Raw genomic sequence first — 26,031 nt, 5'->3', positions numbered from 1 at the left:
TGAATACATGCAATGTCAGTGCTCAAGGGTAAATCATCTATACGACCGTGCCTTTGGCCTTGGGAGATTGTGCCACTGGGGTGCAGGTTGAGAACATGGGGAGGGGCTACTAGATAAGTTTTAGAACATTACGTGCTTTCACCTGTCTTCAACCGGGTCACGGAGGCCACAGGGGTTACATTTTACTATGTCTCGAACTAATGCACTGGATTTGTTACATATTGCAGAATAATTCCCACCTAATGCACTGCACTTGTTACCTAATCTACCAGATTTGCAATAATTATGATGGCATGATTACTGTAGAAATGTCTTGAGTGAAGATAGGTGCTGCGTCCTTTCAAATGAGTTTATTTACTTTGTCTCCCTCTCTCCCTGTTTGTCCCTCATCCCAACTCAGTCAGCTGAGTGGGTGTTCACTCTTTAAGTCAAGCCAATCAGATGTCTTCACAAAACTGTGCCAGACTGATGCAACTCTCCTCCAATGCGTTCACTTCCTGTCTCCATCACAACCAGTCTTCCCAGTTGGTCCTTCCACTGAGCCTATCAAAAGTCCCGCTCCAGATCACATCCATCCAGATGTTGAGCTTTGCCCTTCATTACCACCACCACCAGTGTCTAGACTTCATCGGGGGACATTCACATAAATAATACAGCCTTACTGAAGGTATTTCAGTTATAAACAAGAGACAGTTACAATGAATCAGCACTGAAGTCACCAATTCAGGAGACTTTAGTGGAATCATTTTCTGTTACATTATTGTTGAGTTTGCCTGGGGAAATGGTACACCTTCATTATATCAGCAACACATCACTTTAACTGCGCTGTTGCACTAAATAGCTGAGAAGAAATAGACAATTAGCTTGAGACTTTTTCCTTTACTCTCCATGCTTGTAAGGAGTCTGCTGAGTCACTGGGGATCAACATTACAGATGCTAATGAATGCTACAGACATTACAATTACAGCAGCACTGCCAGTTGAACTGAGGCCGACTGGATACAACTTTAGTGCAGGATGGAAGCCCAATGTTTAACTAGATCATGTCTGCTCAGTCAGTCTCCAAGCCTGTCTGGTTGATTCCACTGTCTTCTCTCTAATCCGCCCTCTCACCTGTGTCCGGCTCCATCCACTAATTCACACTCGCCTTCAGTTTGGAGGGAATTTAACTTTAATCCATCTCAATGTTGGAAATGCTGCTGCAGCAAAGCAGCAAATAAAACGCCCACAGCCATCAAAAAAATAACCTGAACAACAGCTGGATTCTCACAATGTCACAAGACCACGCAAGAATCGTCGTATCACAAATCACACTCAAATCCATCTTCGCAGGCTTCAGGTAATTCGTGTGAGCCAGAGCACGGACCAATTAGGAGCCAATGGCAGCTACTTACTTGGCTTCGGTGTGTGTGAGAACACCAGAGGAGACTGTTTGTTCAAGACAACAAAGGCAAAGCGGTTATTATAGAAGCTGCACCACAATCAGTTTTATCAGAACTGAAGAGTATTTCTTCTAGGGCTGCAAAAACTAATCGATAAAAAATTATGATTAAAATAGTTGTCAATGAATTTAATTAGCGATTTGTTGCGTCGCACGATTATTACGCCACTGAATAAGTCGCGGAGATGTTTGAGTATTAAAAAAGTTGAGTTGAACGCAGAGCGGAGCATCAAATAAAAAGAGCAGAGTGGAGGTAGAGGACAGACCATAATGCTGCGTTAAGAAAGCCAATCAGCTAATAATAGTTAGTTGCAGCCCTAATTTCTTCATTGAAAGAAGAAAAAAGAGAGACACTGAAGGTTTTTCATCATGGAAAATAAGGTTTCTCATTTCTCTTGACCTGCTACGGTAAGCGTTTGATTGACAGATGGTTGATTCAATCACCTGCCAAGTACTTTTTTGAAAGTGCCTGCTTTCTCAGACGCCTCACACAGATGCTTTCTTAATTTACTGAGTGCCGCCGTAAAGTTCAGACAATGGATGGATGGGAAATGGAAAGGGACAACAGAAGAAGACGTAGATTCCGTGTGTATTATTTAGGCTGCACAATTCTAACCAATGAAAACATATTGAATGCCAAAGTAAATAGTGCTTTGTTTGAATCGCTTTTCTCCAGAATTTAGCATTTGTCACACTTTTGGACATCCAACACGATTTTAAAAACAAAGTTCTGTGGTTGTGAAGAGTTTAAAGACAGAAACTACTTTGATCTCATATGTTACTTAACACAAATGTAAATTGGCAGACATGCAGTACATTGAGTTTTCCCGCCTGGCCTGTCTCACGTCTCTCTCTCTCTCTGTCTGTGACCAGACGTCTTAAGCAACATGAGTAATTTAGTCCTGACAGACTGAGCCTGTGGCAGCTCAGTGACTTTTAAGCCCTGCGAGGGCTGCCATCACACTACCTTTAAATAGCTCCCCCAATGACAAATGAACATTAATAGCATTACACGCTGTGCCGTGAGACGTTTTATTATTCTCCCTGTGACTAATGAACACAAAACGACAAATAACCCAGATTGATGGCTAACACGTTGGCAGATGCATTCATAACCAGGACGGAGCTCGAGTCCTGCTAATCAAGTTCCCCAACACATGATGAAGGGTCTCATTGGACCAGGGTGGACAGAGACGTAATGGACGTATAAAAAAATGCATGACACGAGCCATATAATTGACTGTTAGAAATGAAACACAGATAAATGGTCTGCTCCTGTGGACTGAGATTAATAGAAATATTTTACAGAATAAAGAAGTGACAGGCGATCATGCAGGGAAACAAGAGAGACAGCAGGGTGCACTGAGGAAGAGAAGGAAGAGTAGGAGTTCTTTTTTTTCAAAACCCAATTACTGCCTGTACAAACTAAAATCAACAAAGACACTGTGCCGGCATAGGGAGCTAAATAAATCATGATGAACCTGGATCGGAGACGTAAACATGTTTTATGTTGTCATCATACGGCTGGAATTTGCACCATGGCAGAGCCACCCTTTTTATTTATTTGTTACTGATTTTCATCCATCAACATGGTGCAGTGCCACAGAGCTGCTCCCAGGACAGAAAGGTAAGTCTGATGTATCATATTCAAGGTCCACTCTGTATGAAAACCCTCCTATCGGAAAGGAGTTATTGACGTCTGTGAAACGGTTCAAGTAATAACTCCTAATATTATATTGTGGGTCTTAAAAATTGCAATGTTGATCGCTCGGTAAGTTGATAGATTGAAATATGCACAGCACTGTGGCCAACTCCTTCATGTAGTTGGCATAAAATTATGTTATGTTAATTGTTTAACCTTTTTAATTCTAAATGCTAAAATTGTCCTTCTCCCAGAACAGACTCTCTTGTGTCTGAATCGTAAATGTTGCTGGGCAGAGCTGCTGGCTCCCTGTCATTGTAAGGATAGGCAGATACTGTGGAGGACCAGATTCAGATGAAGTATGGCTGCTACTATCACTATGCCTGCAGTTGACTCCCTTCCTATCACTAATTCACATCTCCATTCTGTCACTCTCCATTGCCTTGCAGCTGCTGAAGACATGCTAAGCTAAGCAACGTGTTGTCATGCACTTCTTCCCTGCCTCTGCATTGTTGAGGCAGCAAAACTATCCGGTAAGGTTTAAGCAAATATAAATATTTGAATAATTCTACATATAAATATTTATAATAATGATCAATTGTTTGATCGATGTAAGGATGGAAGTTAAGTGACAAATAAGTCAATGTTTGAGTTAACATAACAACAGAAGTGAGTAGTTAAGTACAGACGCTACGTAGAGTTACATGAGTGAACCTTGACCTCTGGTTCCACATCTGACACGAGCAGAGCTTTTAGATCCACCTGTCCAATCCACCCTACGCATACCTTCTTGCTCTTTTTACTCTGTCGCCTGTTAAGGTTCACCATTATGTAGATTACATATGAATTGTTTTTTATGGTGTTTACATAACATAAGGCTCGTTTTCATATGTTTAGTTATGAACAGCGTATAAGAACAACTTGAACTAAGCAAAGCTAGCAGTTAAAGCGGCTTTGCCATCAGTAGAGGTGGGAGACCCAGAGGGACTGACGTCACTTGTACTGCTTTCAGTGTGGGACAAAAACTTTAAATATGTGCACGAGGCACAAGCTGTTACTGGCCATTTTTACATATACGAGTCTGGGATGGAATGAATTTTTTCGGCATTTGGGAAAAAGGTATTTTGGCTAAAACTCAACAACACATGAAGTCTGTGGTTGTAAATGTTCATTCAGACTGTTGGATTGGACAGGCACAGTGATCACTCACACTGCTGGACATTCGAAGGAAAATGCACTGAATATAACCAAGTATCTTTTTGTAAGTTATCATAAGAACGTTTGGTTCAGATGATCTTGAGCTCCTTGAGACGGTAAGTAGAAGTGAAACAAAGAAGATGTAATGTGGTGACACTTGTTTGTTGTTGAGAGCATGAAGCTGAGCGAAAGTAGTCTAATGACTCTTTTGACAACTACTATTTGGTACTAATCATTATTATTGCAGATTCCTAGTTAAATGACATGATATTGATTTAGCGTATACACTAAATCAATAGCATACATACATGCTAGACACAGACACTACCATGAAAAGCTAAATTAAGTTGTGCATATGATTTTATTAGAGAAAAACAAGGTTTTCTGGTTTTATGACTATTTGTCCTCTTAATTCAGGAGTCAAAGCACAACAAGATTCATGCTATCTAGTCATTTGAAATGGTCAATACACAGGTTCTTGGTTTCATGGAGCAACTTTTAATGAGCAATAAATTGCTCCTGAACAAACTACCCTTTTCATATTTTGAACTTGGGGTGGAGGAAGTATTACGATCTTTTAAGAAAACTTACTGTGATAAAAACTCTTTCAAATGGTAATTTGGCAAACAATAATGAGTAGCACTAAACAAAAGACAAAAGAGTCTGAAATAGAGTGTTTAGATGGAAAAAAGCTGATTGGCTTGCCTGAAATCCATTTTACATTGATATCTGTACTTTCTTAGAAGTAAAGCAATTTTTTATGTTATTAACCATATTAATAAGCATTGTAATCAAAACCGTGTAGTGAGCAGCTTAACATAAGCACCCTGCTGTGTATTAAAAATGCTATTTAAAGCAAAGGTAGTGATCAGGGTTGGCTACCTCTGTTTATTGAGCGGTGGCTAGTGATGACGTAATTAACTCAATAGGCCAGAGTATCCTGCAAAGATATATTTATTTATTTTATTTGAAGTAAAATAGTTAAAAGTGCGAACAGTAAATAAACTTAACCCTTGTGTTGCCTTCGGGTCAATTTGACCCGATTCAATGTTTCACCCTCCTGTCGCCTTCGGGTCAATATGACCCGATTCAATGTTTAACCCTCCTGTTACCTTTATATTTACTAACATATTTTACCCTTGAGGTCAATATGACCCCAGCTATTAAAATCTCCAGAAAATTATTAGAATTAATATTGTTTTCCAAGTTTAAGTGTGAGGTACTTTATGTTTGTTTGTTGACTCCCGAAAGAACACCGACATTAAACATTGAATCGGGTCAAATTGACCCGAAGGCGACAGGAGGGTTAAATATTGAATCGGGTCAAAATGACCCGAAGGCAACACAAGGGTTAAATGCCCTTACGTCGGATAGCTTAGTGGAATCATTGTCATGACAAGTGCCAGCAATAAAGTCAAAGTAACACAACAAATATTATTGTAGCTCTCCTAAAATTGGTGTTTGTAAACGTGCAACCTTTACTTTGAAGACTCTGTTTCCATGAAAAGGTTCATTATGAAAGCTTCATATTGAAAAAAGCTGACGTTTTGATGAGTGCATTGCACGTGTTCGTGACTGTGACACGTGTGTAGCTGTCACTAGTAGGTTCCCCCCCCTAAAGCACCAATAAGCCACAAGCAGCCAGAGGGATATTCGGTAATATTGTTTATTCCGACAGCAGACTGTGTCTCTGCTCTCCATGCTCCTCCTCTCTCCTGTCTGTCCAGCTCCTTTATGGAGACAGACTCAGATAACCCACAGATCGTCATCAGCTGGACTGATTACCAATCTGATTACCAATCAGACCAGCTGATGACAATCAGACACCGTTCCCTGAACCACACCCCCGCTCCACCCACTCTGCAGCCGAGCCTTAACACCCCCCGCTGCCACAGTGACCCTTTCCATAGTCATTTTTAACACCATACAGGGCCATATTTATTGCTATATTGCTGACGAGTTGTCTTGTTCATCTTCATGTCGAGTTTCCGGTAGTTCCAGATGCTCAGTGAAACCCAACAGTTCACTGACTGTCATTAAAAGTGTTGAATGTCTCATAAAGGACTACTCTCTGTGCTGGTCTTGTTAGACCTTAGTGCTGCATTCGACACCATTGACCATGACATCCTGTTACAGAGACTGGAGCAGTCGATTGGCATTTCAGGCACGGCACTAATTTGGTTTAAATCCTATTCATCAGATCGATCTCAGTTTGTATTTGTAAACGATGACGCCTCGATAACCACCAACGTTAATCACGGAGTTCCACAAGGTTCCGTGCTTGGACCAATTTTATTTACCTTATACATGCTTCCTTTGGGCAATATTATCAGGAAACACTCCATAAACTTTCATTGTTATGCAGATGATACTCAACTATATCTATCGATAAAACCAGAGGAGAGCAACCAACTCTGTAAAATTCAAGCATGTCTTAAAGACATAAAAACATGGATGACCTGCAACTTCTTGATGTTAAACTCAGACAAAACCGAAGTAATTTTAATCGGCCCTGAGCACCTCAGAGATCAATTATCTGGTGATGTGGATTCTGTAGACGGCATTGCCCTGGCATCCAACACCACTGTAAAGAATCTTGGCGTTATCTTTGATCGGGACTTGTCCTTTAACTCCCACGTAAAGCAAATCTCAAGGACTGCATTCTTTCATCTACGTAATATTTCAAAAATCAGGCACATCTTGTCTCAAAAGATGCAGAAAAATTGGTTCACGCGTTCGTTACTTGAGACTGGATTACTGCAACTCCTTATTATCAGGCTGCTCTAATAAATCTCTTAGGTCCCTCCAGTTGATCCAGAATGCTGCAGCTCGTGTTCTCACTAAAACTAAGAAAAGAGATCACATCACTCCTGCACTAGCTGCTCTGCACTGGCTCCCAGTAAAATCAAGAATCACTTTTAAAATTCTTCTCTTAACCTACAAAGCCTTGATTGGTGATGCTCCATCATATCTTAAGGAGCTTGTAGTACCATATTGCCCCACTAGAGAGCTACGCTCACTAAATGCGGGACTACTTGTAGTTCCTAGAGTCTTAAAAAGTAGAATGGGAGCCAGAGCCTTTAGTTATCAAGCTCCTCTTTTATGGAACCAGCTTCCAATTTCAGTCCGGGAGGCAGACACAGTCACCTCGTTTAAGAGTAGACTTAAGACCTTCCTCTTTGACAGAGCTTATAGTTAGGGCTGAATCAGGTTCACCTGGTCCAGCCCCTTGATATGCTGCTATAGGCTTATAGCTGCCGGGGACGTTTTAGGATGCACTGAGTACCTATCTCCTCTTTTTCTCTCCTTAAGGATGAATTTTCATCTCTCAATCACACCTTACTAACTCTGCTTTCTCCCGGAGTCCTTTTGACTTCACGTCTCATGGGGTCATCGGACCCTATGAGACGGCATAGATCTATCTGCCTGATGGATCGTCTGGGTCGTGGAATTCCTGCTCATGACTACGCCACTGTCCTGTTGAGACTCCGCCCACTGTTGAGACTCCGCCCACTCCTCCTCCCCACCGCCATCTGCCTGATGGATCGTGGAGGTCTCCATCGTGGAATATGCCTACTATGAACTATTCATACACTCTGTCATATTCATTGAATGTATTTTAACTCTAAATCTGTCCTTCTGTACACATTACATCTATTGCATCTGTCCATCCTGGAGAGGGATCCTCCTCTGTTGCTCTCCTCCAGGTTTCTTCCCTTTTCCCCTGAAGGGTTATTTGGGAGTTTTTCCTGGTCCGATGTGAGGTTTTGGGGCAGGGATGTCTATGTGTACAGATTGTAAAGCACTCCGAGACAAATTTGTAATTTGTGAAATTGGGCTATACAAATAAACTGAATTGAATTGAATTGAATCTTTCTCCAACTCCTCCAGCTCAGTGCTAAAAATCTACATAGTCTGTGCTGTATGCCGGTGAATGACTCGTGCAATCCCTACTGGGAGACACAAACAAACACACACATACTGATGCACCTCATTACAGCTCAGCAGATTCCAGGTCTCTCAGTCTGTCGTCCCTCCTTCAGCTAAGATTCAGAGAGAGCGCAGTTCACATTAAGAACCAGCTCTCTCCAGCCGAGACAAAGGCTGCTCCTCACGCTGTTTTTTTAAAAATCATAAAGCCTCTTGTGTAATATTAGACATACATGTGTTTCCTCGTGCTCATACAGAGTGAGATACAAACAATACAGGGAGTGCTCGTCAAAGCTCTGCTTCATCACATCTCTAATGGTCCAAAACTCAGCAGGGTTCCTCCTTAAACAGTATGGGGTTCAGAATACTGGACGTCTCCTGCTCGTCTGATGCTCCACAGGCTAAAAGCAAAGTAGCTAATAGAGAACTGTCTCGCAAAATTCCATATCTATGAGTATCGACCACCACACCTCTTAATCTTAAGTGTTAGTCCATTGGTCATTTTAGCATGCTACACTCCCGTCGGCTTAAGGCCAGATATCAAAATGGTGGGGTCAAACGTCACGACCCCCGGTCATTCCGGTCAGCTGATTATAAAGTCCCTTCACAATAAAAGTCCAGTATGTTACTTTTTCGGATTAAAGTGATGTCTCGAGTTTCAACCGCCTTCCATTTCATGCAACATCTCTGGAATAATAAACTAACCATCATTCCATATAAACATTACTCTTGCCATTTGCATTTATAATTACAATACAGTAAACAGTGTATTTCTCTTATGCTTCACAATACATTCATAATAGAATAGAATATAGAATATACACTTTACTGAGCTAAAGTCATCATAATATTCTTCCTAATATTTCCTATTTATAATATCTTGCTATATGTATTAGATTAAAGTACAAGACTTCCTCTATGTACATGTGCAGAATCAAAATGACCTATTACAACCTAACAACGCTCAGCCCCTCACTGGGTCTGAGCAATGTTTGTAATCATATTTGAAGAGCTTCATTTTGTCTGTCCACACTAGATACAAATGAAAAATATATACATTTTTGAAAAACATACTGTTATTTGAAGAATGGCAAGCCCAAAAGAGAGGAATACATGTGTTTAAATGTAGCCAGTAAGGCATGCCTTACTAACAAATACTGTATGATAGGCCTACTGTCAGGAAAAGAATGTCACTGAAAGGTCAGTGGCTGGTGACGGGTTCATTAACTGAGGAAACCTTCCGTGCATCAGGCTTTCTCACACTGTTTGTTAGGTAAAAGTTTGGATTGCAACACTGACAGTTTCTGCTCATTACATGCAACCTACAGTTTCTTATCAAAATACATTATAGTTTTAAATTTACTTCCACAACCAAACTAATTGGTTATGTTTAGGCAATACAAGGTTAGTAGCACTGGGTATCATCGTATCGTACCAATTCAAGAATCCTTAAAGGTATACCGATACCAATAAGAGTCCTTCATTCGATACCCACCATGTGAAGTAAAGCCGTCTGTGTTCCATGCGAGCTTGCTAATCACCACTGCTCTGCACAGCACTCATACGCCATGCCATGCCTGCGGTGGCGGCACCGTGTTCTCCCAGAACCATTGTGCCCATCCTAACGGTTCCTCCTCTGGTTCATACTGTTAGCTCTGTCAGCCCTGTTGCCATTGTAAATGCTGTCTGTGCTTTTTAGACCGTTAGTTTGTGATAATGGGCTATACAAAGTAAACTGAAAATTACAATTACAAAGAACATCGATTGTGTGTTTGACTGAAGAAGTTTTATTGGTCTATAACTTATCGAGTACCAATAACCAGCCCAATCGATTAGGCTGAGAAAAAGATGTTGTTTTAGGTTTAATTAGTATGTTTGTTAAGTAATATACGTGTATTACATAACTGGTCTTAGTTAAGTACATATGTTACATAGCAAAATAACGGTAAAATAAGTCTTCATTGACTTGGTATCACACGGGACGTGAACAGCAGTGGAAATCCTGTGTTTTTGGGACCCATCCAACCTCAACACTGACATTCTTGCTTTTTATACTGCATCGGTTGCTCTGAGCATCTAATAAGGACACAGATGGGTTTACATTAGAGTAGCTTACTTACTTAGTTTAGAGCTGAAAATATAGCTCACAACACTGACCTGAGCAGGTAGATGCAGTGGACGTTCAGAGTAGTTGTGATCATTATTAGGTTTAGGTCCATCATAGAGGCAGATGATCTGCTCATGCAATACATTTCTAAACCATATATTCTATGCATTGAATGGTAGTATCTCAGCTGGAGGACCTCATGATAAATCAATTACCAATGCAAGTTTCCTATATGTCATTTGTCTTTTTAGAGACTGTCAGGCTGAGGTAAAATGTCAGGCTTCCAGAAAATGGCATGTGAACAAAAGCCTGCCTTTTCTTCTCCCCAAGGAGTCCATTCAATCCAACGACAATGGACGGTGTGAGCCCATTCATTCTCAATATGGTCCTCATTGTGGAATGCAGATGTGTGCCAGGGAGGATGCATTTGCAAAATTAGCAGGTCAGGACATACTACTTTCAGGACGGAGAGATGAAGCGTAGGCGGAGATTTTTGGGAATGACCTCACCTCCTAACCCGATAACTCAAATACGATTCTGTCTTAAAAAGGTTCATATCTGGAAGTAAACCAGGGAGTCGACCGTAGCACTTCACTCGATTAATTCAGAGTTGTGTGTGTGTGTGTGTGTGTGTGTGTGTGTGTGTGTGTGTGTGTGTGTGTGTGTGTGTGTGTGTGTGTGAGACAGAGTATGGTTCCTGGACAGGTAGCTGATTTGATTGGATAACTCGCATGAGGGTTGTGCTGACTGCAGGGCATTTGTCTGTGTTTATGAGAATATTTCCCATCGGAGACGACAACAGCATCTGTGACCACAAGGGCAGAAGTGTTTGTCCAACACCACGTTTTACTTCAGACTCTGTGTAACATTACATTAATCCAGAAGTCCATTCATTCTTATGGGATACATTATTTTTTGACATTATTTACCTTTATTGGATTACAGTTTTTTTTTTAAAGAGACAGACATGAAGGACAGTGAGAGAGACACAAATCATGGGCCTCTTTCATAGCTGAGAGATCCCATTAAAACACGAGGCTACCAAACAAACTGATGTGCAAACCAACAATGAATGTGCTATTGAGAATGCATTGTTTGTTTATTAAAGCCTGATATTCTTCCTCTGTGCCATAACTTAATTAAAACACATCAGTGAGCCTCTGGGTGACATGTTCCTTCATTACTATGAGCGCACTGTCGTTTATTTTGACCCAATGCCACATACCCCGGCCTGATGCCACACATATCAACTGCAGCAAATGCCAAATGTGGTTTAATCCGCCACTGAAAAGTAATAAACAACAAATTATCTTCAAATCGTGTTGCTGATGCGGGCAGACAGTCCACAATTAAAAATCTCTGTAGAGTCCAAGTGCCAAAGACTCTGTCAAGACTTCATCATCACATATCACCTGTTCATCACAAACAATTACCTTTTCTTTCCCCGACTGGTCTCTCAGGATTGAAGTGTAAATATTGTTTGTATTAAGCAACCTATAAACTGTTTTTGAGGACGGTTGGCATACTTCCCAGATTTGTAAGACCCGTATCTTCATTTTCACATTCATGACACAGCACCTAGTTGGTATCTTTATCAAATCTTTACTCGGCAGCAGATGGAAATGCAAATTGCTGCCAGTGTCTGAACCAAAGGCTGAATAATGGTCTGGTCATCCAGGAGGAGATAACTACATTAATATTTAACTTGACATTTACTCTGAGTTTCATTAAAGGAGTGAATATTAGCCATCTTATTACTAAACTAAGAAACCTCACGCACGCACACACACACACACACACACACACACTATGTAGCAACACAGACTTTGCATCCCTGCTGTCCATTGTAAACTCAGATTACAGAGAAATCTCAATTTATTTTCTCAACCTTTGGCTTGGCTGCTGCAGAAACCTGAGGAAGATGTAATAATTACCCAACACTTCCTTTGAGACGGCGGGCCGCGGTTGCCTCAATACACTCCTCTCAGCCAGTCGATGTATTGGGTTGCTAATGGCCTTTACCCGCTGATGTAGAAGGCAGTGGTCGTCGATGGAGGGCTAGGCATTAATATTTACCAGCCTAGAGGGGGTCAAGGCAGAATGGATCAGGAAATCTTCAATAAAACATGTCCCCACCAAAGGGACCACTCCTGTATGCTCTTTCCATTTGTGTCATGCCCACATTTACGGTCAAAGTGTGTTTTATTAATCTTTGAGCTGGTCTAGTGTGTGTCACCAGTGTAAAACGAGCTCAGCGTTCATGGCAGTTTGATGGGAATGGTGTAATCCACTTTATCCCACAGGGGATAAATCAATAGACTATAACGTTCTGGTTTGGTTACTTTGTGGGCTGAAACATGACTGTAAAAAATGCTCAGTCAAAATATCAAAGATTTATTATGTAGGCTTTTAGAAATGAAATGGTACCAGACAAAAGAAGTGCTCATCGTTAACCAAATGTTATGTATAGGGACATCAGGTGGAGCGATTAATGAGGGTATTATCATTCATTTCTACTGAGGAAGATATGAGAAGACCATGCATTATGCAACAGCTAGAAAGGTAGCACGAACAGCAGGTAAACATGGTCTGTAATTTTGGGAAAAGTTTGGAAATGGTTGAGGTGGGAAAAGCAACCTGTAATACGATGTAATGCGATGAGACACCTGTCAATTGAATTAGCTTGGGGAGTGATATTGCATACAATATTTGAAATATGCTCCGCTCACTAAATGCGGGGCTACTTGTGGTTCCTAGAGTCTTAAAAAGTAAGATGGGAGCCAGAGCCTTCAGTTATCAAGCTCCTCTTTTATGGAACCAGCTTCCACCTTTAGTCCGGGAGGCAGACACAGTCACCTCATTTAAGAGTAGACTTAAGACTTTCCTCTTCGATAGCGCTTATAGTTAGGGCTGAATCAGGTTGATGCCCCGCCCACTCCTACTCTCTGCTTCCATCTGCCTGGTGGATCATGGAGGTCTGGATTGGGGTCCATGCCTACTACCAACTATTCATACACTGTCATATTCATTGATTGTGTTGTTACTGTGTTTTAATTTGTGTGTAATGATTCCTTCTGTACACATGGCATATATTGCACCTGTCCATCCTGGAGAGGGATCCTCCTCTGTTGCTCTCCTGAAGGTTTCTTCCCTTTTTTCCCCGTGAAGGGTTATTTGGGAGTTTTTCCTGATCCGATGTGAGGTTCTGGGACAGGGACAGATTGTAAAGCCCTCTGAGGCAAATTTGTAATTTGTGAGAATGGGCTATACAAATAAACTGAATTGAATTGAAATCAGGTTTGCCCTGGTCCAGCCCCTAGATATGCTGCTATAGGCTTATAGGCTGCTGGGGGATATTTTAGGATACACTGAGCACCTCTCTCCTCTTCTCTCTCTACTTATGGATGAATTTTCATCTCTCCATCACACATTATTAACTCTGCTTCCTCCCCGGAGTCTTTGTGATTTTCCGTTTCATGGGGTCCATTGGACCTGGCTGGGTCTGAAGCTGGTCCTGGCTACTTGCCCCTGCTTCCTGCATTCAGCCTCTGGCCTGGACCTAGTCTTCTTCCCAATGGCCCTGCCTCCTTCTCAAAGGCCGACCTCATTGGTCTGGACTCTTTCGCGATGCCTCCTGCCTCTGTGGCCCTGCCTCCTGCTGGTTCTCAAGAAAGTGCGCGGAGCATCCTCTCTTGGCTTGACAGGCCACTCCTTAAATGAGAGGTGAGCAGTAAACCAGTGGAGGTGATTATCGTTGTAAAAGGAGCAGGGAAACCCTCGGGCCACACTAAGAGCTGTGTGTTTCCCTGTTTTGTGAGTTTCTTTTGGTTGCTGTAGTTTTTTTTGAACACTGGGAAGTCTGAATAGCCCCTACAGTCAGGCATCGCGATGGACCTTTCAAGGGTTTTACCCCGCCTGCCCCCTGCCCCTACCATGGTGGATGAATATTACTTTAAGGCAATTTAGCATTGGCTTCAGCATTTGGAAATAACAATGGTTGCTACACAGCAAGACTCTGATGGCTATCTGATAATTAGCTCAAGCTGAAATCAGTCAGGTGTATCTTCTACAGCCATTCCAACACACAAGATCAGACAAACCCCAATGTCTGATCTTTGTGGTTTTTCTTTTCATGTTTAGTTTCTTTCAAGCTTCAATAAAAAGTTTCAACAATATGACAAAAGCTCAGAGATGAACAGAGAGACCAGCCGTCAGGAGGTAGAGAAAAGGAGATAGCTTTACTATAAAGAAGGCGTCGCTAGCAGAAGTTGCAACATCTCATCATACACGCATACATGGTGAATATATTTATGCCATTTTCTCTTGAGTATGTACCTTACAAAAGCTTTTATTTTGCATGTTGAAGCGGGACTTTGACGAGCTGCTCTGATACATAATGGTAAAAACAAGATACTAACATTAGAATTCATATTTAAAAAAGCCAAACAGCATGTGATCAATCGTTAAAAAAACGTCCAGTTGCAAATCTTGTGTGTTCACAATTTAAATTCTACACTTTGCAGCATTTTGAAATGAAAAAAATACAAAGCTGCACATTGACATCTTCTTCTCCTCCATTAAAGGGGAGTTGAGACAATGCGGACCGTAGAAAGAGAGTCAACGTGCACAGATAAAAGGACAAGAAAGAAAGCACTATTCATCATCAAATATGCAGAATTCTCTTTTCTTTGTTATACAGCCAGTTTACAACATTTCCCCACTGTGATCCACTGAAGTGGAGGAAGGAGGAAAGGCCATGTGGGAAGAGGGAGGTGCAGGTTTCCAGACCAGATCTGGAAAAAACAAGTCTGGTGAGACAGTTTGGGTTTATAAATTCCATCCCAATGTTTGACCCCTCAGTGCTTTTTCTTCCTGTTTTCTTCGATGTCAGCAGCGGTCTTCTGTTCTTGTCAAGATGTCTGTGCTGGGTACCTCAAACTAACAATCCCCTGTGGTCAGACTGTAACAAGGCACTGAACCCCCAGTTGCTTCCCGGGCGCTTCACCGCAGCCCACTGCTCCTTAATAACTAAGGATGGGTTAAATGCAGAGAACTAATTTCCCCTTGGGGATTAATAAAAGTGTATATTTTTAATTTAACATGAAGGCATCAGAGAAAACACCCAGATGATTAAAAGGATATTGCTTTGAGTTTCTGCAGAGACATAATGGAACATAGATTTTTGGAAGAGGGGATTACTGACAGAAAGGTTGTGTTTTTGGAGAATCAGACATCTCTTTTTAAAAAGGGGTGAGAAATACCAGGCCAGAACTCTTTTCAAAATGGCGGCCTGTCATTAGGACAAATTTAGTTTTCCATTTCAGGGGCCTCCTTGTCCTGATAAAGTCTGTCCTACTTAGAAGGCTCCTCCAAATGAGAAAGGAATTAAAGCCTTCTTTTATCCAAATTTGGTCAATCCGTTGTGGGCCAGTCAAATGTTTAATTGTGCATTTAAGTGATCCTTGTCAACTTGTTATGTCAGATAAAGCGGACTGATGTAAAGCTAGTGCAGGATGTAAATAGGGACTGCTGGGAGTAAAACCCACTGTCGGTTCTGGTTTCTATCAGTTCTATTTTTCACAATCCACACTCCTTTTCACTTGGTAGTGGTAACGCCATTTGTCTGTCTTCGTGGTCCTTTATAGACAAATTATTTAATCTCTTTGCAAAACTTCTCTACAAAGCAAAGTCTGTGATGTTTTTTTCTTTTTCTTGGCAAACCAGCTAGATGTGCATACGCCACCAACTGGACTGGAGTGTGGAACGGAACTGGAGCATGTGCGGGGACATAGCGTCCGGTTACAAAAAGTATGAATTGGTCCTATTAAGGAGGCCGCTGAAATTGGACTAACTATGCAACAATAGGCATTGAATTCATGTTCTTTTAGGCCTACTATCAGTCTGTGTGCGACAATGCTACAAACAGAATATTGCATGAGCGCTTACGTCTTATTTACATCATAGAGCATCTAACTTGTTCCTCTTTCCCAATACAGAATCCAAACCATCATCAAACAAGTGACTAATAGACGTGCCACAGTCAGTGCCATGTCAAAGCAAAGGGCAACATGGAGTGAAAGGTGATTCTCGATACTTTTTCAGATGTTAGTCAAAGCTACATTACAAAGGTGCTCCACAGACTAAAGAGGCACCTGTCACATGTTTGGTGGATACAGAAGTGTGACTTTTTGTCTCGTTCTTGGATAAAGCATTTTTCTGGGGGAATCGACTTATCGAAATATTTACAAATATAATTTTTTTTTTCAGGACCTACAGGTACAGAATATATGTCAAATAAATAATGAGCAACAATATTAATTATCTGTGAGGCGGAAAGGTTATTTTACATGAATCTGAATAACAACACAGAGTAACTGTAATACAACATGAATACGAGAAGAGCAGCACGATGGACAGATACACATGACAGGTATGTTGTTTTGTTTATAGCGGATAAGCCAGCTGCTAGAAATATCACAAATATCTGGAACATATTGTGTTGAATGCCTCTCATGATGAACAATGACAGATTCTGGAGACATCTTTATTTCTGGCTTGTTTCTGGCGTGAATCAACAAAATGAGTTGGTCAACAATGTGTATATAACAATTATGAAATCAAGAACTAATATTAATACTATTCACATAATGTAATAAATAGAAATATAAAATAAATATTTGAAATACAATGTGAACTCCAGTCGCTAACTGCAGTAAAGATCTTTCGGATTTAGCAGTGGAGGGTTTAATAGTGCTGTTGAGTAGCAGGTAACTACAGTTTGAGTACCAAAAGGATGCTGTAAACAAAATGTGAATATCTAGAACAAAATAATGAAACACGGTTAGTTCTGCTAACAGAACAAAAATGTGACAAATATGGTTGTAGGACAAGTGGAATACTGAGCTTAAATTAGTTTCTAAAAGGTACTGTTTTCTTTTTTCTTTCTTCCTCTGCAAAAAAATAAGTTGAAACGTTTCATTTCAAAGGTGGCTGTGAATTTGATTTATATATTTTCATGCTGTAATTTCAGTCATTTAATTCAAGTGTTCTACGCGTCGCTAACGCTGTCTTTTTTTCATCTGTAATGATTAGCAAATTAATTGCATTTATAAAACCTAGAGGGAGGGACAGAGGTGGCAATCCTTCTGTATAGGTGGGTTCAGACTACACACCAAGAGAATGCTGTGATTGCATACGAAGTCAATGCACAAACATGAGAGGTCACACATTAATACAAATTAACTGAGCCAAAGATATGTCCATGCTGATGCTCACACAACTTTTCGACTATTCCGTTACTTCATGACTCTTCAAGACAAGAAAAGAGCCTGGAAGGAAGTGGCAGAACTGGAGGTTGGGAGCCTATGTATGTTAATTAGCTAGCTGACAGCTAACGTCTCTATATTGGTTGTTTAAGATCAGACAGAGAGCTTTTTAGAAGCTTTTTGTAACTGTTTTCAATGAGTGAAGCTTTTTGCACGCTACTTTTTTAACAGAAGCAATCTTATAATTTGAGTTGAAGATTATTTTTGATTTAAAAAAACGGTAAATTACTGTGGTCCTTGATATTTCAGGTAAGTAGTCTTCATGAATTAAAACTGTACTATTAACTAATAGGTATACAGTTTGTGGTTTGTGTTAAGCTGATGTTAGCACTCAAAGCATTTACTTTTTGTTTCCTGAACAGATACAATGTATCGTCTGAAAAAAGAAGAAAACACATTTGTGGGCAAAATGCAAGGCATTGATGTAGTCTGAAAACAGCCGAAGGATCCTAGCCTCTTGTGCTGCATTCATGTCCCATGGGAGAGAACGTAGATATTTCCAATGATTGCATATCTACATTTTCTGGAGCAAAAAACTCATTTGGAAATTTGGAGTTGGGACCCCAAGCTTCCACAATTCTGGTGGTCACAATTGAGAAAATAAATGCAGGTAGAGGAATTTGTAGAAGAATATATATCCATTTAAAAACCCCTTTCCCCCTCTCATGATAAGTCATTATGTGATCACCATGTTGGATTGCAATGTCTGGTTTGGTATAAAACGTACTTTCAAAAGTACCGTGTGTAACAATTAATAAACGAAAAAATAAACAAAAGAAAAACAGAAACATCTGTCAACATTTTCGCTGTCAACCGACAGTCGTTCCAATTGGACATGAATGCAGCATTACCCTGCATGCTAACTAGGGAATTCACTGGGTTGTGGTCTACTGGAGTTTCTCAAGCGAAGCGTACGTTCCTGTCTGTTGCCTTCCATTTCTCTTGCACTAAGCTACTACCATGCTCCAAAATAAGTCTACATTAATAACATACTGTAGCAGAGCTTGGTGCTTGTGGCAGAAATAGCCTTTCTTGTGGCAGCCATTTTGAAGTAGAGTAAGAAAAACATGTCTACCACATCGTACAAGGCAGAATGAATAAAAGCATGTGATTTAGCCGACGAGTGGTAAAAAAAAGAAAATCAAAACGTGTACTTTTACTAACCAGGTTAAACCCAGAATGCTATGGAGGGGGTGATAGTGCATAGTTTTGCAGGGCACTACAATGTGTGCCATGACTGAATACAGCACTCATTAAGAATCAATGACTCGTCTACCAGCTGTGGAAAAACTAAAATCTTTCATTGCGTAAATATCAATATGATAAACATATCTGCCGGCATCCTGTTGAGTTTGATGGTTAGAAGCTGATATGTTATAGGACGGGCCAGTGTGTGTGTGTATGTGTGTCCGGTACCTCTTGTGTGTACTTTACGGGGATGCTACACAGAGGTATGAGGGGCGCATCGGGGGGAGAGCGGGGACACTTGAAATGTTTGAAGCAGAAACGAACCAAAGAAAAATCTCTAGAGAACGCTTGGCGATGCCTCCAAGTGCTGAAAGCTGCCCCAAAGGCACACTTCAAGTCTGTGTAAAGGCAGGCAGAGAGCCGAGGAAGACGAGCACTGTCCTCTTTGTCCAAACGCCACCTCCAATGGGCCAATTTTTCCGAGCTGGAAACTAAAACATAGGCGTGTGATCTAATTCCACTCCTGTGTTCTCTTTATCTGTAGAAGGAAACCTACCCAGTCTCCAGACAGGCCCTGCTGCGGTCTTTCTGTTTCATATAGTAATATATTCATGTGTGTGTGTGTGTGTTTGTGTCTGATGTGTGGTGCCGTGGTTTGTCGTAACGTCCTCTGGTCAGAGGGGCGGCCCCTGGTGCTACAGCGTTACGCCAGCGAGTAGATGGCGTTGACGGGCGAGGTGGCCTCAGAGCTCTCGTTGCCCTCCGTTTCATCCTTGTCCTTCTTCACCGTGTACTGGCCGATGAAAGAGCCATCCTCGTTGAATTGGCCATCACCACCTTCGCCGTAGTCCACCAGACTGTCGTCGCTTTCCTTCACATTGCCGTCCAGCGACGTCTGGCTGCCCTGGAGGGGCTTGTTGTCCTCGTCGCTGCTGCAAAGGTGGATGGAGAGCAGAGTTGAAGGTTAAAGCGGGAGCTGAATGCTAGTTCAGTGTCGACAGGAGTTTGGGACCCTGTCGACCCCATCAGCACGCGTTAAAAGGGGGAAGTGAAAGGTTATGCAGATAGCAGGTAAATAAATAATCTTCATTTCCTATTTTTTCCGTCACTAAGCGTGACTGGAAAAAATATAAATCAAAAAATTAATAAACCGAATATTCAGGTCACTTCGATCTTATCAGGTTCGAATTTAGACTTTTATGAGTCATTTCCTTTCCATTTATTCCTTAAAGGATTGGTTTGATAATATGAATACAGTATGCACATGCTATATGTCATTTGGAAGAGTTCTCTGTAGTTTTTCCTCCTAAACTGGCCATGGAGCAATTACTCCGTGGAGCGACACCGCTGTGAGTGATGGGGACTAAATACACTGTTATGGTCTATGAGAAGATGTATTCTTAAATTCAGCCAAACCTATTATGAGGCTCCAGCCAACTCAAGTGGATATTTCTTTCCTGGTAGTTTTGTGCAGAGCAGAGTTGTCAAACTGGATGGTTTCCATCTCATGGGTTACTTTTTATTTTATTTTTTAAGTGTGTGGGTTGCGGTAATTTAGGTTAGCTTTCTGTAACTTTTGGGCAGTTTCTAGCCTACCATTATAAAGTTCTGATTCCCAATAATCTGAGTTGTGGGATTGAGATTGACAGGACACAATCCTTTCCCGATGTCCTGATTGGGCTACTTTCTGTCAATCCAATCTGGCAAGACTCTGGCAGACATCTATGAACAAAACATTGTAGGCTATGCATCCGTCAGCAACATGGACACATTTGGCTGCTAGCTACCAGTTAACTCTGTTAGCAGGCACTTTGTAGGCGCCGTTTTTGACGCCGACAGGCATTAGGTTTCCCAAATTAAAATGTTATTTTTTTACATTTCACAAAAACGCCACCGTTAGTTAGTTATTGACCTCCGCAGCTCACTAATGTTAGCTAGCTAAGCTAGCAAGTTGAAGTTTGCCACTACTGAACTGCTCAGGTTCTTCCCAAACTACTGAACATTGTTGTCAGAGTAACATTACATAGAACGTAAAGGTAAAAGTAGTGGAATTGTAAAATTATTAGGACAGTTTGCATTTTTAATTGGGCTTATTGTATGGAGACACCACCTCAGCCTTGGCGAACTGTTTACATCCAGTAACTCTCCAGATTCATGTGTCGTCGTGCTTTAGGTTAACAGCACCGGGACCCAAACAGACAGAAGTCATGATTACTACTCTGTCAACATAGCATGTGAGTACTGTAGGCTATCAAGATAAACTTTAGAGAATACAAACCTATCCTTTCAAAAGACAGCTGCATTAGCATTTTATACCAAAGATGCGTGTTGATATATAGTTATAAATCGATTTTGCAGAACACTACACAGTATTCGCCTCGATGTTTTAAAAGCAACCCTGTCTCCTGAAAACTAATTTGTTAGGTTTTAGAAGACAGAAATAGCCCGGATTAAGATGTAATCGATCTGCAAACTATTCAGTGCCAATACACAGAATGAATCTGAAACAATCACTGTCAACATATTTATTTTCATCTCTCTAATCCCCAAAGCTAACAAAACATGGGATGTACAGGATACGCCTGAATTATTTGTGATAACATGCTTTCTGGACAGTAGGCCTATAAGAACATCACATTTCCTGGACTGTAACAAAAATACTACCAGTGGAATTATTACAAACATACACTGGTATAAGACTGGTATTGATAGGAGACAGGGGCGATTAAAAGAGTTAAATACTGTCGTCAAAAATTCAAATGAGAAATGTGCATACACATGCTAAATGGTGGCCATATTCTCACCAGAGATCAAGCATGAAAACCCCTCATTTGAGGAGCTGTGCTTGATTTCATTTCAGAGCATGGCTGCATGTCTCTTTACTTTGATTTGAGGTGGAAGATAACTTCATGCACAGGGAGAAAGAGCTACGGAATAGCATTAGCTTTCTTGTCTCAGATCAAGTCAGCAGCATAACAGCAGGAGGTGCACTCAAAGGATGTAAAGGTGAGATATTTTTCAGTTTGATATCTCTTCTCTGCTGATGTCTGTGTATCGCATTTCATTGTTATCAAACATTATGTATTCAGATTCACTCTGCAAGGAGAGAATCTACAATATAGCTTCTCAGAATCAAGATGCGCCATGCTGAAACACTTTGGGAACCACAGACATCACTTAATACATGTTAGAAACCAGACATGTTGATAATCAAGAATACGCGGCAGAAGCAGCGCAATCACCGTCTGACACAATTCAAATCCCCCAAATGTGACTCAGAATGAACGAAACCCAAAATCCAGTAGTCATTCTATCAATCTAGAAAAAATTATGTTACACAGTAGAGCGAGAGGGAGAGAAGCAGAGATAGCGAAACGATGGACGCTATTTTTAGAACATATGCTTACATGTAAAGAGATGAAGGAGCATAAAGTGGGTAAATACGTGAGCATGGTCGTCATGTTTTAATCGATTATAATGTTAAGTAGTCAAGCAGCCCAGTTGCAAGGAAAAGATGTTGTCACTGTACGTTTCAGAAAGTCCACTCCGGGCTGGTGGGATAGGTGGTGGATGGATCAAACAAACACAGGACTTTCAAAAACAAAAGTAAACTGTCTTTGCGCTTGTTACATAGAACACAATAGTGTTGTTGCCGAAAGCGATCATTGTTTCACAGAGATAATTACGTGGCATTGTGCAATGTTTTTATACTTATACTATGGTTCAGAAATGTACAATGTCAACATTCTTTCTGGCGACTGTGTTGAGTCAAGAATGTCTCCATTTTCTCAGCGACTTGGGTTGTATGTCAACAATTCAGGTCACAAAAATGACAAAAGCTGCATTCAAAGAAGATGAATAAGTTGTGGATTCAGGTGCGGATGTCTTCATAGCTGATCAATGCATCACTCAGTGTGACGTAGGGAGAATGCTCTGTGGTTCCAATATGCTTGGAGAGTGCCAACAGCAGATCAGACATCTCTTGATGCACCAGGGCCACTGAAGCGCTTCGAAATTTCATCTATTACATCCAATTAAATGAATGTGGCCAAGAGGCAGAGCCTTTCTACTGCACCGGTCACATTTGCCAAAGCTTGCTTTGATCTGTTGACTTTTCCAGGGGTTTAAGAGAGATCTTTTTTATTTCGGTGACTTCAAGATGTCTTAAAAAGAGAGCAGTGTCGGAATGATTCAATTATTTGATTCGGTGATTTTTTTTACTAAAAGAGCAAAAGGTGGGAAAGGTTATTTAGAGAATGGGAGTGAGTTTCAGATAACCTTACAAAAAGTATTTGCCAATGTGCAGAGTCAGATTAAAATGACTATAGAGTTTTGTTTTGTAATACTGTTTAACTTGAGAGTATTGTATGGGTTCTATAATATCCAATATTAGATTAACCATGCTTACAAATGCGGTCATTTGTTAGATACAACTCATTAGGCTGTTAACAAAGTGGAATGGCTCCAAAAGACAGTATTCAATTCAAATGCACTGCAAACGAGCAATAAAAGAAGAGGTTTTCTTAGAGCAGGATTAAGAGGGTTCTTCTCCTTTCATACAGTACCTTTCAAGACCACTTTAGGACCAATGAGGAAAATAAATCCCAAAAAAGAGACAAAGGACACAGACATAAGGTGGGGAAGGTATAACAGAAAGACAGTCATCACACAAATGGACAACCACACATGCATAAATACACAGATACTGAAAAGAGAGATGAGGACAACATAACAACAACATTGATATATCTTTATATGTGTATATATGGGTAACCCCAATGGCATGAAAGAGAGTAGATGTTTGAGCTTTGATTAAAATAATAGTCGTGGGCTAATCATTTTTTTTGCCCGTATGAGAAAGGGCAGCATAGCATAATCTAATTCTAGCTTGTTACAACTTGGGCCTTGTTTCAGTGGGTTATTTTAGTGGCCATCATTCCCATTATTAACAACACTGATGTTGCCAGTTGCTGAGAAATGGGAACACAGAAACTTCACAACTACAAAGCTTAAAGGGCAAGAACCACGAGCAGTCAGTTAGTTTGTCTCTGACCATTCCAAACCTCATGATGATGCATAGATTCAATCGTACACAATCGATGCTCTGGTCGGGTTGTAAACAAGCAAACAGTGTGTCCAAACCACTTTATGTGGAGGTACAAGTGAGAGGGAGCTTGTCTGAAAAGCCACCGATGAGCCTTCATTACGCGGGAAAAGGGTTTGCACACGACTACAGTGAGTTGTAACAGGAAGTGCATCTGTAAGATTTTATGGAAATTCTCACTGTTCACCTTCTGCTTTTTTTTCTCCAAATAAATGTGGCTGACCTGGAGGTTTGTTTACGACCCGCATGATGGTGTGATGCTTGTGTTTCTTGACCCGTCTGACTTTAAAGCGCTGTGGCTGCATTCACAGATCTCATCCATTTACAAAATGTTGATGGGCAACTATGTAAATAAAGACCCAGGTTATAATAATAAATTAGATGTATTCTTTAACTACACTATACAATCTCAGGGTTTTTTCGTGCAAGTAAAACTGTTTTTCTAAAAAGAGTTAATAACGTTTTATTTTGTTCTGCACACTAAAATACTGAAGAACCTCAGAAAGAGGACAGAGTGCAAATCCAGATGGAGCCAACGCTCCTGATGCTTTTAATTTGATATACTTTAAGTAACACTCCCTATAAAGCCCATGTCTATTATTAACATACTTATATTGTGTTATAATCTGCTTCGAGCACTGTTGTCATAGGTCATAATGATTTATAACAATTATAACACAATATATACAGTATATATATATACAGGACTGTCTCAGAAAATTAGAATATTGTGATGAAGTTCTTTATTTTCTGTAATGCAATTAAAAAAACAAAAATGTCATGCATTCTGGATTCATTACAAATCAACTGAAATATTGCAAGCCTTTTATTCTGATTTATTGCTGATTATGGCTTACAGCTTAAGAAAACTCAAATATCCTATCTCTAAATATTAGAATATCATGAAAAAGTATACTAGTAGGGTATTAAACAAATCACTTGAATTGTCTAATTAACTCGAAACACCTGCAAGGGTTTCCTGAGCCTTGACAAACACTCAGCTGTTATAAATCTTTTTTTTTACTTGGTCTGAGGAAATATTAAAATTTTATGAGATAGGATTTTAGAGTTTTCTTAAGCTGTAAACCATAATCAGCAATATTAAAAGAATAAAAGGCTTGCAATATTTCAGTTGATTTGTAATGAATCCAGAATGCATGACATTTTTGTTTTTTTAATTGCATTACAGAAAATAAAGAACTTTATCACAATATTCTAATTTTCTGAGACAGTCCTGTATATACACAATGAGTTTCAAGGTCAACTATTTCATAGATATTGGTCACTCACTGACATTTCTTTTGCAATGATCATTGTGTATTATAATTGCAAGAGTTAAAATACATTACAATCATTCTACAATGCATTTTATTAACACTGTCAACAATGATTTGACTTAAAACAAAGAGAAACTTCTTTGAATAACTTATTATAATTAATCCATTATAACAGTGATTATATTGCTTTAAAAAATGTATACTGTGTTGCAACTATTGGAGTTACAGTAAACTATGAACTTTGCTAAATAAATGTCAATGAGTGACCAGCCATTATAAAGTATTATGATACTTGACCGTATAAGTGATTATTGTTATAAAGCATTATAAATATTTTTGAGTGCCAATACATGTTGCATTTTTAATCATACAAATTCCCATATATAAATCATTATAGACATGGCCCTCAAAGAAAGTGTTACCCTATTTTCATGAGGTCACAACATTTGTTTGTTCAATCTTTTGTCCTGCGAATGTTTCTCCAGTTGTTTGTTTGTTTCCTTAAGGGTGTCAAGTCGTCCCAAACGTAGATCATGCCTCCTCCCTGCCCTCACTGTGACACAAATTGATTTGCCTCTCCATCTCCCACCTCATGCACCTGATGGCTTTTTAAATGTCAGCCGGCGGAGGGAAGAAATGCAATCGCAATGCAATTAACCTCTAGAAGGGTAAAAAACATGTTCGCGCCTTTGGCTGGAACAACAACAAAAAAGGACAAGACCTGCCGTACTGTTCTCTGTGGCTGCTTTCTGAGATCACGTCACCTCATGCTGCTGGAACAGCTGATCCATGAAGAGCCATTTAAAGTTCCAGACAAGCTC

At 40.3% G+C, this 26,031-nt stretch overlaps 1 protein-coding gene across 1 annotated transcript in view; it reads right to left on the bottom strand.

Annotated features, from left to right (window-relative positions):
- Positions 1 to 14,535: 14,535 nt before the first annotated feature.
- The window catches only part of nfasca (neurofascin homolog (chicken) a), a 57,911-nt gene continuing 46,415 nt past the window's right edge, over positions 14,536 to 26,031 (bottom strand). Inside the window, exons 26-27 of the mRNA XM_056437721.1 lie at positions 23,395 to 23,406; positions 14,536 to 19,761 (exon numbers count right to left, since the gene is read on the bottom strand). Of these exons, the coding sequence (XP_056293696.1) occupies positions 19,533 to 19,761; positions 23,395 to 23,406 (241 nt within the window). The 3' untranslated portion in view covers positions 14,536 to 19,532. The remainder of the gene's footprint in view (positions 19,762 to 23,394; positions 23,407 to 26,031) is intronic.

The sequence above is a fragment of the Pseudoliparis swirei genome, chromosome 18 (genome assembly GCF_029220125.1).
Source record: "Pseudoliparis swirei isolate HS2019 ecotype Mariana Trench chromosome 18, NWPU_hadal_v1, whole genome shotgun sequence".
Taxonomy (NCBI): domain Eukaryota; kingdom Metazoa; phylum Chordata; class Actinopteri; order Perciformes; family Liparidae; genus Pseudoliparis; species Pseudoliparis swirei.
This window is presented reverse-complemented; position numbering and strand designations above follow the sequence as displayed.